This window comes from Cladophialophora bantiana (genome assembly GCF_000835475.1).
Source record: "Cladophialophora bantiana CBS 173.52 unplaced genomic scaffold supercont1.14, whole genome shotgun sequence".
Classification (NCBI taxonomy): Eukaryota; Fungi; Ascomycota; class Eurotiomycetes; order Chaetothyriales; family Herpotrichiellaceae; genus Cladophialophora; species Cladophialophora bantiana.
Window position 1 is genome coordinate 606,894 of NW_015971588.1, and position 14,201 is coordinate 621,094.

At 51.2% G+C, this 14,201-nt stretch overlaps 6 protein-coding genes across 6 annotated transcripts; 1 reads left to right on the top strand and 5 right to left on the bottom strand.

The window, feature by feature from the left end:
* Positions 1–123: 123 nt before the first annotated feature.
* Z519_09016 (uncharacterized protein) lies at positions 124–1,446 on the bottom strand (the record flags this gene model as incomplete). Its single annotated transcript, XM_016766742.1, has 1 exon — positions 124–1,446. The coding sequence occupies one exon, from the start codon at positions 1,444–1,446 to the stop codon at positions 124–126; it is 1,323 nt and encodes a 440-aa protein (XP_016617040.1).
* A 580-nt stretch (positions 1,447–2,026) lies between these two features.
* Z519_09017 (uncharacterized protein) lies at positions 2,027–3,732 on the bottom strand (the record flags this gene model as incomplete). Its single annotated transcript, XM_016766743.1, has 3 exons — positions 2,027–2,595; positions 2,649–3,077; positions 3,138–3,732. The coding sequence occupies 3 exons, from the start codon at positions 3,730–3,732 to the stop codon at positions 2,027–2,029; spliced, it is 1,593 nt and encodes a 530-aa protein (XP_016617041.1).
* Positions 3,733–5,289: 1,557 nt separating this feature from the next.
* On the top strand, positions 5,290–7,096 carry Z519_09018 (uncharacterized protein; the record flags this gene model as incomplete). Its single annotated transcript, XM_016766744.1, has 3 exons — positions 5,290–5,292; positions 5,341–5,425; positions 5,484–7,096. 3 exons carry the CDS (start codon positions 5,290–5,292, stop codon positions 7,094–7,096), a joined length of 1,701 nt encoding a protein of 566 aa, XP_016617042.1.
* A 1,264-nt stretch (positions 7,097–8,360) lies between these two features.
* Positions 8,361–9,263, bottom strand: Z519_09019 (uncharacterized protein; the record flags this gene model as incomplete). The annotated part of the gene is made up of 1 exon (XM_016766745.1): positions 8,361–9,263. The coding sequence occupies one exon, from the start codon at positions 9,261–9,263 to the stop codon at positions 8,361–8,363; it is 903 nt and encodes a 300-aa protein (XP_016617043.1).
* A 1,206-nt stretch (positions 9,264–10,469) lies between these two features.
* On the bottom strand, positions 10,470–10,811 carry Z519_09020 (uncharacterized protein; the record flags this gene model as incomplete). The annotated part of the gene is made up of 1 exon (XM_016766746.1): positions 10,470–10,811. The coding sequence occupies one exon, from the start codon at positions 10,809–10,811 to the stop codon at positions 10,470–10,472; it is 342 nt and encodes a 113-aa protein (XP_016617044.1).
* Positions 10,812–12,299: 1,488 nt separating this feature from the next.
* Z519_09021 (uncharacterized protein) lies at positions 12,300–13,029 on the bottom strand (the record flags this gene model as incomplete). The annotated part of the gene is made up of 2 exons (XM_016766747.1): positions 12,300–12,604; positions 12,714–13,029. The coding sequence occupies 2 exons, from the start codon at positions 13,027–13,029 to the stop codon at positions 12,300–12,302; spliced, it is 621 nt and encodes a 206-aa protein (XP_016617045.1).
* Between the last annotated feature and the right edge of the window lie 1,172 nt (positions 13,030–14,201).

The following is a 14,201-nucleotide window of genomic DNA, read 5'->3' on the forward strand; positions in this document are numbered from 1 at the left end:
TGCCATTGTTGTAAATCGCACTGAGCAATACAATGTACACAGACGAGCAGCGACCCGCTGACTTGGCCGGCTCCAACAAAGTCATGACCTTGATGTGGTGCAAGAATGTTGGTTGGGCCTTTCTCATGAAGCCGGAAGAGCTCCAGGCATAACCCGCAAGGGTTGAGGAGTTAGAGCATCATCTTCGTGTTCGATGACTTGACTGTCGGCACGATGATGAGCAGTACGCCACCTGAGGCCCTCAAACATTCTGTCGGTTTCTTCTTGGGATGGGAAATTGTCCTCCGGCTTCGGCTCCTTGCGATGGTCAACGAATGAAGATGATCGGCGGTCGTCCTGAGTAGCAGGTCGCTCATCATCCTGACCTTCTCTCACCCTGGTTTTGCCCATCCGTGGCCATAGACCAGGCAACGGAACCACTTGCACTCTTGGCTCGACAACCCTCTCCTCGAACCACGCCTGTGCTCGTGCTTCGACCAGCTGAGCAATTTTGGGTACATCTTGCAAGCGAGTGCGGGATCCGATCAAGCTTCTAACAGAAATATCGAGTCGGTAGTCGGGGAGGAAGGAAAATGCGAGATTGGTCTTGGGCTTACCCGAGGAAGCATGCTTGTTTTCGCTGGAGGGGTCGTCCTCTGTAGCAGGGACAAAACTTATGGAAAGAGTGCCAGAAAATCTTACGACCGAGACAGCAAGAGCTACTGGCAGCACGGCGGAAAAGGGTTTGGGGTAGTTGAGGATGAGTGCGGTTTCGATGGCCAGGGTGAGATTATCGTCGGACAGATCGACATCCATCAAAGCTTGCAGCCTTCCACCAGTGGCACTCGAAAGATCGTCGTCGATAGCGATCACACGGACATTGCTGAAAATGGGAAACTCCTCACCCATGGAAATCTCAGTAATCTTGATCTTGTCTATGTAGGACGGCCTCTTTTCAGGATCATTGATCGTCGCCTCGAGGCTTGCTAGAATCGCTGAGGAGCCTCCCGAGCCATCTCGCAAATTGTAGACCGTCTGGCGATATTGTGCTATTGTCTGAGCAAGCAGGACGTTGAACCAGTCCAGACTCTCTGGCTGGTGCGTGGAGTGATGATGCTTGCCATGACCGCCATGACCGTGACCATGACTTTTGCTGGGGATCTGGTAGTATGTCTTCCGCAGGATCGAGGCGATGTCGGTGGCATTGGTCGGCACAGGACGAAGTATATTGGCGGCGCTGGCCTTGGTCCTCAGCGATTGAGGCGTGGGAGTCTTGGAGGACGCGAGACTGTGCAGGGACGTCGTCCGGACGTGTTTGGACGTGGGCGTTCGGCGAGTCGCAGCAGCTGCTAGTCGCGAAGGCGGCGAGGGCGCTTCACCGAAGATGAAGAACTTGATGAAGCATCCTAGAAAGAGCACCACCGAGAGCTGTCCCAGGAGGAACCCTTGGGTGAAGGTCAAGGACATGGTGAGCAAGAGCGGCTTGTCCCATCCATCACTGGGAACGGTACCTGCTCCGGGGCTTCTACCATGCGCATTGGCGATGATGGGGCAACGATGTAGTGCAATATTATTGCGTGATGGAGTTCGCTTGTGCGGAGATGGTTATCGCATGTCCTGCTGTATGATCCGCTGCATTAAATGTACTGTCGACCACAAATCCGATTGAGTACATCCAGAAAACTTATCGTGGCGAGGCTGGACAAGGCTGAACTTTCCTATTCCCTGAGTTCTTGGGCGCGAGAGCTATGTTACAATCTGGATGACGGCTTCTGGCTTATAGTTATCCAAGTCCGTATCTCAAGGACTAGAGACTCGTCTCGGCGCTTCGCATCCGCAGCATCCTTATACTTTAACGCACGAGCTTCTTGATCTAAGTATTTCTCGAGTCTGAATCAACCTCGCATCGATTCTCTGTAGGTTCAACAGGAATTAAACATGATGTTAAATCAGAAGTCTAAAAATGGATCAATCCAGATAAAAAAAAAAAACCACTGTTATACAGATTGATGGGGCCCACAGGCGCCGTAAAACATTGCTCCTATGGTTAAACACGACTCTTCGCATTGCGCTTAGAGTAGTCTCTCAGCAGAAACACAATACTTATACACAATCCGAGCCCGGCGAACCCGACTCCAAGATACCATGCTGCACGGTACCCCAGCAAGATATCATGTGGCGTGCGCCCGCCGTTGTTGACGTGCACCTCCACGGTCCCTGCGAACCCCAGTCCCAAAGATATACTGTAGTTGATGATTGTGGTGACAAGACTGGCCGCGATACCTTGATGTTCTTTGCGCACTGCGTTCGAGAGAATGATTGTTGCCGCAGGGAAAGACATATCCATCCCCCAAGGTATAATCACCAGTCCGACGAAAGTCTGTGCCCAGTACGTTTGGTGGACAGGGGTAGTGGCCACCAGAATGTGTCCAACGGTGAACCATGTAAGCGCGATCGTCATGACGGTTGCAGGCCGAAGTTTGGACAAGAGGATCCCGGTAGCGACGGATGCACAAGCGCCCGAAACAGCCACAGGACTCATGTATGCTACGGTAAGCAAAGGTGAGGCGCCTCGTAGAATCTCTAGGAAATTGACCAAATATACAACCCATATACCTAGATTGCCGCCGATTAGTTAAGAGATACTCACTTCTTGCAAGGGTTCTTACCGAATGAAGCCCAACCACAGATGATGCAAGACAATACAAATCCGACATCCACAGTTAGTGCATCGAAAGGCACAAGAGGAGTTTTGGAGACCCGAAGCTCAATGTAGAAAAATAAAGGCACCAGCAAGATTCCGATGAGCATGGTCACGTAGACATATGCCTTTTGCCAACCCACAATTGGTGCTTGATTCCAGGCGAAATTGAACAATACCAGAGCGGTAACGCCCACCGCCGCGCCAGGCAGATCAAGGAGCTCGATTTTGTTTCGGAGGGAATAATTCACAAATTCAGTTCTTTGGGGTGGGTCGGGAATGACGAAGAAAGAGACGATTGCAAGGATGGCGAGGCTAATGGCGAAAGAGAAAAATGTCCACGGCCACCATGTCAAAGCGAAGACCCCTGCAAAAGCACCGCCGATGAGCGAGCCGCCTGAAGAGTGGCACATCAGTACAATGAGCAAAGCCGGTTGATCTGAAGATATTGACTAACCAGGGGCACAGGCACCGAAGATTGCAAATACCATATCTTTTCTAGGGCTGCCATTCGCATAACTTGCACCGAGGAGAGCGACCCCATTTGGTAGGAGGATGGCAGGCCCAATTCCTTGGAAGACCCTAGCAAAGACGAACAGGACGTGATTTGAGTATATGGCTAGCCCGGCGATCATCGACCAGAGCGAGAACCAGGTAAATCCGATGATCAGCATTCGTTTGTATCCGAACATATCCCCCATTCGTCCACTAATGAGGATAAATGTCCCAACAGTCAAGCTGTACCCGGCAATCAGCCATGTCAGTTCGCCGGGGTTGGTGAGATCGAAGCTTTGTCCTATGTCATGGATGATGAAAAGTGCTTGGCCCAGGCCGACTTGCGTGGTGACCTGTGCAGTGCATATGATGCCCACGAAGAGGATCTCGTGCAGTAGCGAGAAGGACTCCGCAAGGGGTCTGCTGCTTTGATGTGAAATTCCATCCCCAGCACTGATTTCCTTTTCAAGAGGCTGCTTTTGTGGGGCATTCCCGTCTGGTGCTTCCAAATCAAGCGACAAACACGGGGGTGCGTGCTGCAAATTTTCAACAGTCATTCCGATGAAGCATTCAGCTTTTGGAAAAGAGGAGACCTGTTACCCCCCCAGAGATCTCATTATGCCACACAGCAGACGCGTCCCGTATATATATGAACCTGCGGAGCTCGTGGGGCTCGCTTCGGGGATATCGTCGCGACGCCTCATATCTTGCATTGGGGGTTCGGGTTGAGCACGCATTGCAGGTTCTGGGAAGCTCGGATTGTCCTCCGTGCTCCGTACAATACAAATAGTTCTGCTTTTGGCAATTGTGGAGATGCCTCTCTTCAAAAGGGCTGGGGCTCTTGGAAGAGATTTGTCTGGCCGAGTAAATGGCTTTCGCCCAATGGTTGAGCCCAGAATACCTGTCAAGCCGCGAGAGTTTATTGAGAAGACAGCCAACAATCTCATCCAAACAAACTCGTCTCAACAAGCCGATGAATTCGGGGTCCGCATATCGCCTGTGTGGAACTTTGTTCGGAGATAACTCTTACAGCTTGCGGAGGGTCGGGGCCTCAGGATCGCCGGCACTCAGGGTGGCAGGGCAGTTGAATGTTTATTATTCAGCGGAAGGCGGTCGCGTTCCGCAATCTAATTCAGCTCTGTAGCCAGGGGGAACGGATGTGCTCAAATAAAAGGCCGTATTGGTCTATCTGGTCGACTCTTCGCGATGAAGTCTTACGGACCTCTGCATGATCCGATAACAAGCTCGCAATATAGGGGCAGGGAATTTGAGTCGTCCTTGAAAGAATGCTGGACCAGAGGATTAAGGGGCACACCAAGCGGATACGACACTGGGCAAGCCCGCATGCCTGGATGCTTTCTCTTCATCCACTTGCCGGAACAGATTTTCATTGACAAGGACAAAGCAGTCTCGGTCGCTAGCCGTTGAATCCTGGGTGCATTATTTTTTCCGAATGATGGATGTTGTTTCCAAAGGGTCGACCGTTCTCCTGGGGTTGTATTGGAAATGCTCGCATTTGTAGGATGTTCGCAATACAGAGCTTGGGGTGGAGGTCAATGCTCGTTCACGCGGGACGACCTAGCGACTCTTGTCGAACTCGTCCTAAGGAGTATCTTCTTCGATGGCTTATTGCCATCCACGTCGCTTTCATTTAAATGCTTCCCGGGCCATAGGTCAGCAGAGTCCATCTTGAGCGGGAATAGCTCTCCAAAGGCCAAGACCAAGTCCTCCATGTACCTCGTAATGAGTTCGAGAATTCTGTTTGAAAGGCATACAAGAGCAGTAATAGGGTTCTGGGTTCATGAGAATTGGGCGCTTATCCTGGGCAACCTGGGGCTTGACGCGAGCATATCGACCGTTGCTTTTGTCGTCGAGCCAAACTACTTTCGAGATCCCAGCCGCGACAGGAATCGCAGTGAGGCAATGACGTCAATGCATCCATCTAACGCGTCGTGGCTTCTGGAATCCTGAAGTCGAGGCTGACGAGCTGAACTCCTCCTGCACAAATATGTCTGGAACCTCGCACGCTCTGCTAAGTGGCAACCGCTGTTTGCGCGACCGCTGAAGGAATCCCCCATGATGTCCAGATAGCGAAAAGTCCGCTTGATGGGAAGATGGTGCGTGATGTGGATGGATCTCAAATCTAACACAGCTGACGAGGCCAGGCTTCACTTCTCCGGCAAATAGTCGCGGGCCCTCGCGCCAGACATCCTGAAGCAGGGCTGGACCTGTGCTATGTCACTGACTACAGTACGTTGGATTTCAGGCCAAGAGAAAGCGCGGCGGCTCTTGTGCTAACACTCACCAGTTGTTGTTACTTCAGGTCCTAGCTCAGTGTGGCCCAGGAAAGCGTATCGAAACCCCTTAGATCAGCTGGTTGATTTCTTGGACCGGAAACATGGTGAGGACTGGGCAATTTTCGAGTTTCGAGCCGAGGGCACAGGGTATCCTGATTCCGAGGTCTACAACAGAATCCATCACTTTCCGTGGCCAGACCACCACCCGCCTCCATTTGCCATCATCCCAAATGTTATGGCCGCAATGCGCAACTGGATTCAACGAGTGGATGAGGAGGCAGATAAGAGCAAGGACAAGGACAAGAAAAGAGTGGCTGTGATACACTGCAAGGCTGGCAAAGGGAGAAGCGGGACTGTCGCGTGCTCATACCTTATCAGCGAGGAAGGCTGGAAGAAGGAAGAAGCCCTCCAACGCTTCACGATGCGACGCATGCGGCCTGGGTTTGGCCTTGGCGTGAGCATTCCAAGTCAGTTGCGCTGGGTTGGTTATGTGGATCGATGGGCAAACGGTCTGGGCAAACGATATGTCGAAAGACCTGTTGAAATCGTCGAGATCCATGTGTGGGGTCTAAGAGACGGCGTCAAAGTTTCAATTGAAGGCTATATAGACGGAGGCCGTCGCATTCGTACGTTTCACACCTTCAATCGGCAAGAGAAGACCGTGGTTGACGAGGGCAACGGTCAACAGTCGAAGGCGCTTCCTAATGGGAAAAGGGACAGTGAGATTCTTAGCACACCTGAGAATGGCTCTCCGCTATCATCTTCGTTGAGCTTGAGCAGAGCCTCTTCGGGATCAACTCAAAACGTCATCCTGAAGCCATCTTGCCCACTGATACTACCCACCAGCGACATCAACATCGACTTTGAACGACGAAACAAGGCTGGCTACACAGGCCTCACAATGGTGACGGCTATTGCACATGTTTGGTTCAATGCATATTTTGAAGGAGGCCATGAAGGACATTGTTCAGGCGTCTTTGAGATTGAATGGGAGGCAATGGACGGTATTAAAGGCAGCTCCAGAAAAGGCACTAAAGCTCTTGATAGATTGAAAGTCGTCTGGAAATATGCGGAACAAGAAGGAGATGGTGTTGCTATGGGACGTGTCATCACGGAACCCGAGAAGGGCGAACCAGTACCGGAAGGACAGCCTGCCAACTGGCGCGGCGAAGACGATGAAGAGGTCCAACCCGCCGATGGCGTTGACAGCGGTCGAAAGGGGGCCGCTGCCCTCACAATGAGTGCAATGGTCAATCAAGGAGCGAGCACCCTAGGCAAAGAACTCGGCATCAGGAAGTCCAGAGCCGACAGTGCCAACATAAGTCGGGCATCAAGTGTGAAAGGCGGATCTACAACCCCAGACATGGGCCCTGCTGCTCAACAGGTGGAGGAATCTGAAGATCAAGGCGTGAAGCAATGTGGTCCAGAAGGGGAAGAGCTCTCTTATGACAGCTCTTCAGACCCTGAAGGTGGAAGCAGGCAAGACACCAAGACCGGTCATAGATTGGAAGCTGGGATGGCCAAGGTCGCTCGCGTGATTTCTAAATTGAGGCCTTCGGAGGACAAGGCTGCAAAAAAAGGAGAGGATACCGATCATCAGGTGGGCAAGGAGGATTCTGCATGATTTTATGACTTAAAAGGCGTTGATACCCTTTGCAACGCGGGTCCACATTGCATAGTGTTAGATGGGTACTCTGGAAAGAGAAGTATGTTTGTCTCGTCCTTTGATCGTTGTCGCCGTCTGCTTTACAAATCGTCCGCCGCGTCCTTCCAAGCGTTTTCATGAACAGTCGCAGTTTGGCCCGTTTGTTTAACCATTTTCTGTATAAATGTGTGACTATCAAAGAGTCTCCTCTTGCCTATCCATAGTCTTTGTTCTATACAACCACTCGGAGACCGTTCAAGCCGATTTATGGATCCCCATGCAACAGTGGAAAAGAGCGGCAAAAAGGAGACAAAGACTCAGCCATCTAGCATCAGCAATCGCAAAAACTCAAGCCTAGCAGACTCATCCGATCCACCCCCGTCATACATCCAACCTATTCCAATCCCTGCTCGTCCTCAGCAGCCGACCCAATATCCATATCCCACCGAGCTGCCATTTCGACCCCATCCACGACATGTATCCACCTCATCTGCAGGGTGGACGGAGGAAGCTATCACGCAACAACAAGAAATGCCAGATTATATCCAGAGGGGCTTCCACCCCAGCTTGGTCCACAGGCCGCCGACGCCGAAGCCCCGTGTATGCTGATTTCGGCGGTCGCTGGGGCAGTAAGGATGAAAACGGCAAGGGCAGGAGGGAATGAGGCCTCCATGGGCGGAGGCGAGAAGGATGGGATCCAAGGGGCCCGCTGGACATGGCGATTACGAAGATATCGACTGATTCGCGGAAAGACTCGACCGCAGCCATTTTGTCCTGCTGGTGGCGCATGCTCGATAGTCAAGTAAGTGGTTTACAGGCCTTATGGACTGCGGTCTCCCCCGACGCTATTTGAGTCTCTAAGCCCCAATAGCTAACAAAAACCAATAATATCGCGAATCGCGTGACGAGAGGTCGTAATCTCGGAAGAACAATCCATCCCAGGTATTCCCGTCGCGGATGGAGAATCATCCTTTCATATTACGTTGTAAGGCTCAGCTTCAGCGGTGACTCGTTTTGAACCCTCCAAGTGGACCGCCCGCGCCTCAGCTGGACTCAGCTATGTCTCGTGCTATTACCCGTGATACTCTGACGGGGATCGTTATCGGCTGAAGGGCATGCAACAGTCGGTATTAAAGATCATATGCCGCGTATCACGGCGAACCCATCTAATATACAGTTCAACACGAAGAATCCAGCTTTGAGAGAAGAAATTCCCAGCACCTCAGCATTCCAAGCTCCAGTCCTAGTGGCGCCGCTTCTTTTTCTTGCGGACTCTGCGAAGGCCGTTCTCCATGAAAAGGACGTCATCGGCGGACGTGGGAACCTCCCCAAGAATCCTAGGGGTCTCTTTGGATTGGAAAAGTCCGAACAAGTTCGGAGGCCTTCTCCAGATTCCGATTCCGTCCAGCATTTCTGGGTCGAGGCCGTGCAAATTTATGTTGACGGAGCACGTGCTGTTGTGGACGAAGCCGTGAAGGCAAAGAGGGTGTAGCGCTTCAGCAAAGGCCAAAGGTTCCTCGATATGGAGCTGGCGATATGTGGGCATCAAGATATGGAAGACGGGATCCTTTCCCCATTCTCCTGATTTGGTGAACACAGCCCGAAGATATCGCATCCAAATGCACAGGGTGTCAAGATTCTCAGCCATGCCGAAGAAGGAATTCGGAGTCGGCTTCCTTTCCACCAACTTGCAGAAATAAGGATGCCAATCGGTGTCGGGGTGGTAGACAAAGTAGAGGTGCTTCTTAGTGGACTTAGATGTGCTTTTGGTCATCATGTCGATGTATCCGTAGACTTGAGCCGCAAACTTTTCCGGGGCGTCAAGACGGGTCTGTGCCTCTAGCTCTCGGCGGATCCCGCGCAGCTCTGCGATGATCTGCTGTCCTTGATAGACCTGGATGAACTGCGCAGTCACACCCGCAGCGACAAAGTATATGTGAAAGCCGGCCAGGTATTTGCCATGGGATGCCAGGATTTTGACAGCGGGCATGGCCTTCTCGACGACACTGGTTAATTTGTCTGTATTGTTGAAAATGCTAGGTATTTGGCTTATGGATTTGCTGACTGAACCCAGAGTACTTATCATCGTCTCTTCGGGTCCCTGTGACTGACTTGTCGGCTTTGGCGTGCTGATGTCTTGGCCCATATTGCAGTGAACAGCTCAATACATTCAGTGAACGGTAGTCTCGGGAATTAAGTGCCAACGGAAACTCCAGAATCTGCTATGGTTTCGAGGCTGCAAGGATAGGAGGTGTACAGGCGGTGGCGCTAGAAAATATGAGTCCCAGTGTATTCATCTCGCATGTCGACAAGTTTATCTTGCAGCGAAAATATGCAGCCTCGTCAACTGAGGGGAGTTGTAGTGCACGGCTGGTTATTGAGCTTTCGGACAGGAAAGTACGGAATATATTATGCATAATGCAGGATGGCGCTGATTCTAGTTGAATTGGATACTCAGCTTACCGATCTCTGGAACGAGGCGCGCGGTGGTCCGTTGCGACTGTAGAGCTTGAAGCTCTGCAGTTGACGTGGCACTTTCTTGCTTGATGGGCATCGTTGTCGGTCGGGGCGACCACAGCCCCAACTAATCGCCCTGCGTTCGTCGAAACCGAGCCATTCACAGGCATAATTGTCCCACTCTGCTGCAGCCACGACATTTGGCTCGAATCTGGGCAGAACACGATATCAGAGCCTTGACCTGAGTACTGCAAACGATTTTGCTCGCTGCTGTGACACCAATCCCCAGCCAACAATCTAGCTCTCGAAATCCGATGGCAGCATCCGAGAGAAACAGGGGATCCACTGTATGATACTTGAAGACCCATCCCAACTGTGAGCGTGTGGAGGAGCACGCCAAACCAACACCTCACCAGCCGGAACTCCAGGCAGCAGACTTACCCGAAACATGGCCTTGGAATCATTTTTCTCGACCACTACTACCATTAAGGACTTGGCGCGCACGTGCCACTTTGAGAGCCAGTGAGAGTTAGCCAGCTACTCATCTCTACTTACTCTCTACTTACCCTCTACTTATTCTCTACTCAACTACTTGTTCGAAGTCGCTCTTGTTTGGATGGTTCTATTTATTCTAAGGAGAAGGGACACTAGACCCTGACATTGTGCTCCGCCGACACCTAAATTCAAAAAGAGAGCAGATTCCGCAGAAGGACTCCCTCTTCTCGGCGAAGATACCGCACGCAGGCTGGATTCGGGGTAGGGACGGCCTGCTGCTCATCTTCCTAGCTATCTCTCCTCTCCCTTCAGTTTGCGTATCCAATGAAGGGACTCACGACGCGCGACGCAGTGTGGATAAATCTCGTTCGAGTCTTGGACACTTCAACAGGCGCCTTAATCAACCATGAGTCTTTAGTCCTGAGAGGGACACATCCGGAATTGTCTTTACATTGGGAGTAATTCCCTGCCATTCTTGCTGCCTCTTGAGAGTCCCTATATACTTGGCCAACCCATCGGGAATGATGAACTCTTTACCGACGTCCAGCATTCGGATCAGGAATGGAAGTGTGTGGGCGTCCAACACCGTTGGGTTGTCCCCAAAGAGATACATGCTCTCACTACTCGGCCGATTTGCAAGGAGACAATCCATTTTGTTACAGAATCCTTTGGCCTTCTCGATGTTCTCTGCCACGCTTGGCGCCTGGAGGCCTTTCACCTTTTCGTCGGCATTCCTGGCCATGTTTTCAGCTTTGCAAGATTATCCAACGGACCATGATGGGAGACCCGCAGTTTGATTTTGTTCTGCAAAGCCTCCTTGTACCGCGGCGAGATGTCAAGCTGATTCATCAGCTCCTGGAGCTTCAACCACATGGCTTCTGGGTATTCAGGACGAATTTGGTAGGTCAAAGAATAAAAGTTGATATCATGAAGTTGTTTGATCAACTCGTCTATCGTTCCAGCATGTTCCGGGGGAAGAGGGGCGAAGGGTTGGATATCGGTCACAGATAAAATCGCTAATAGCAATACTTTCAGACATGGGATATGAGAGGAGAGTCGGATTACACAGCACAGGGACCTATGACGGACGTTACCACGACTGTAGGTCAAGTATGGCAATATTTTACCTTGCCCTTAGGATTGACGTTGCAAAGAAAATCTTCACTGAATTGTTCGAGCTTGATCGCGATATCAACCGTTCTAAACTCGATCATCATGTCATTGGATTCTCTCGAAGGAGGACCTCTCAGAGCATAGGTCAAATGAACCATGATCGAGCACAAAGAGAGCGGGAAGTAATACAAAATGTAGGGCGTTTCATTCGTCGAAACCATGGCCACGGACCCAGTCGACGTCGTCGTGTTCACGAGAGAAGAAGACCACTGAGGAGAACTTGTCTGGAATCAAACAAAAGCATCGTGTTAGTGCAGAAAAATATAAGAGTGTCCTCACGGACAACAGCTTCCATCTGAGCAGGCCGGCGACACGAGAGACGAAGATGGTCTGAGAAAAAGAATCCATTGAACTCACGTGACGCGGCTGGAGGACAAGCCGTTGACGTCCGGGGTCTGGGGTACGCAACATCGCTCGGGGACCCATGTCTGGAATACATTGGGCGGAGCCAAGTTCTAGTAGTTGTGGAGATGTCTTCATGCTTTAGAGACGGTCAGTGTCATGGACATTGTCGTGGAGAAAAGGCCCAGCCAGACCCTCCTTCCACAAGCTGGAATTGGGCGAGCATTATTGTTGACAAGGAAAGTGTTCTCCATGTTGAGGGAGTTCCCTCGAGCGAAAAAGACCCTACCCAACTTCCAACGTCAAACACTAATAGCCAAGGAATCGTCCTCGTTCCTCAGCCTAGCGATGACCCCCAAGACCCGCTGGTATAGTGACAATGCTCTTCATCCCCTCAACACGTCCCCGACTGACTTTGTCGAACCCCGAACCGGTCAACGGCATACAAGGTTTTTGTGCTCGGGATTCTTTGCCTGGGGGCATTCTCAGCCACCTGCTCTGCAGTCACGAACTCATCGGGCCTCGTGGCTCAAATAATGTGACAATGTCAGTGGATGCCGCTCGCAGATCAAAAAGCGGCTAGTCTCGCCCGCAGAGAGGGATACGTTACCGTGGGTCCCATCCTTCAAAACATTGCTTCATCTCCTCCATGGTCGCGGCTTGGGTCCGAACATTGTCGGGCAGATTGTCGGGTCTCCTGGCACGCTCAGATATCTTAACCATCGGCTCCATGGTTGGATTGTTGTCTGGCTTCTGGATACTGGTGGCAGCTGGCAGGTGGCATGTCATACATCAGAAATAAACTCCACTGGGAGCGGTTGCGGATCGGATACAAGACACAGTGTCTGTCCGGTCCGAGCCAAACGGTGGACAGATTCGACCGGAGCAATTCCTGGACATTCTGGTCTGCGATGGCCCTTAGGGCGTCCGCAGGAAGTGTCATTCGATATGCCAGGTCCCCAGTAGGGAGGGGAGGAGATGGTTGGCCGAGGATTTTGTCTCTCAGCGTCGACCAAAGGCCTATATGGTAGAGAGTCAATAATAGCTCAATAGAATGTACAGGATATCAATGAACAGATCAAATGGACTAATGAAATACTGAGGCATAGGAGACTGGGTAACTACACACCGTCTGCGGCCACCACGATGTCTCCTGCAATTACTGACCCGTCGTTCAAGATTACGGAGGCTTGATCAAAGTTCACATCTTGCACTTCGCAACCCAATTGGATCTTGCATCCTGCCGTGTAGCCTCTTCGTGTAGTGTCGCATGGTAGTCGGCTCGATGGGCGACACAGTGAACCATCAAGAGTATCAAATTCGTCAGAACGCAATTCAATTCCATTTCGGTCCATCCGGGTTGGTTTCTCGTTTGGAGGCCGTAACTCATAGAGTACTGGTTTCCACTCACCGAGGCCCATCTGCAGACTGCTTTGCGATTTCATTTTCGTTGATCTTGCGCAGGTATAATAAGATGCCGTCGTGGTAATCGAGAAACCGGGCTCCTTCGATAGGGACGGCGCCTTTCTGCATCAGAGAGTCGACCAATCCGTAATGTCGAAGAACTCGGATGGCATTCGGTGGGACGACGATCCCTGCTCCAATCTATGCGACACATGAGAAAATCTCCATCTTAGCCATGGCCGCTGCCCCGAGGGTAGAAATCAACTCTCAGATAATTTCGGGTTTCACGCATTGAGGCTGAGACATCCGAAAGCCTTGTCTAAAAGATCAGCAGTATCAACGTCCTGGCAGGAGTTCTGGGGTCCGCTCCAGAATGGTCACTTGACAGCCTTGACGCAGACAGCCTACAGCGCACGAGAGGCCGCCTAACTCGAGTTCACGGTCAATGGTTTTCGAATTCTCTACCCTTCATTTGTCCAAGTTGGTAGGTATGTATTGGATCTTGATATCAGGTTCAACTTATCTAGACCACAGCCCACTATGACGACCTCCAGCGGACGATGGGTTTGGGAATTGTTCATTGCGCCTTCTGAGTTTTTACCTCTCTTGCAAGTTGTCACTCTAACCGTCGATGTTGTCGGGAATCTCGAGTGGTCCGACAATTTCAAATTTGTAGGTGTTACTATTCAGAAAGGAGGATTTTTTGGGCCTATATTGTTGTTACCTGGACCTAGGACCTACATTCCCGGTCACAACAAGACTTAACATTCTCCCAGGGCCCACTGCATCCCAGGCATTCAACGTTCGCATTTCGAAACCGGCCGGTCAGGCAAAAAGCTCAGCCGGGACCGGGGGCGTTTCAAGGAGCCAGTGTTTTCTAGCCGGCGGAATTTCAATGCTGCTCCTCCACGGACGGGGAAGTGGTGGAGGTCGAAATCCACAGGTCCGAGTCCGAGGCATGTTGAGGTCGCTTCGTTCAGACTGTAATACTATCGGACAGGGTTCGAACGATCGAGACAGGGTATGATTTATTCCATGGACTTCTTCTAGGACTCTGGTGTTGCTCTCCCTGCCGCCTGTTTGTGTCCATGTTCTTTGTCAATCCCTATTCTGGAAGCAAGAATTGGGATAACTCAAGAGCTAGGAGTCAGAAAACAAGAATTTTCAGTCAATTTTGCAAAAAGAAAATAATTGAAGGAAAAAAGACACATAG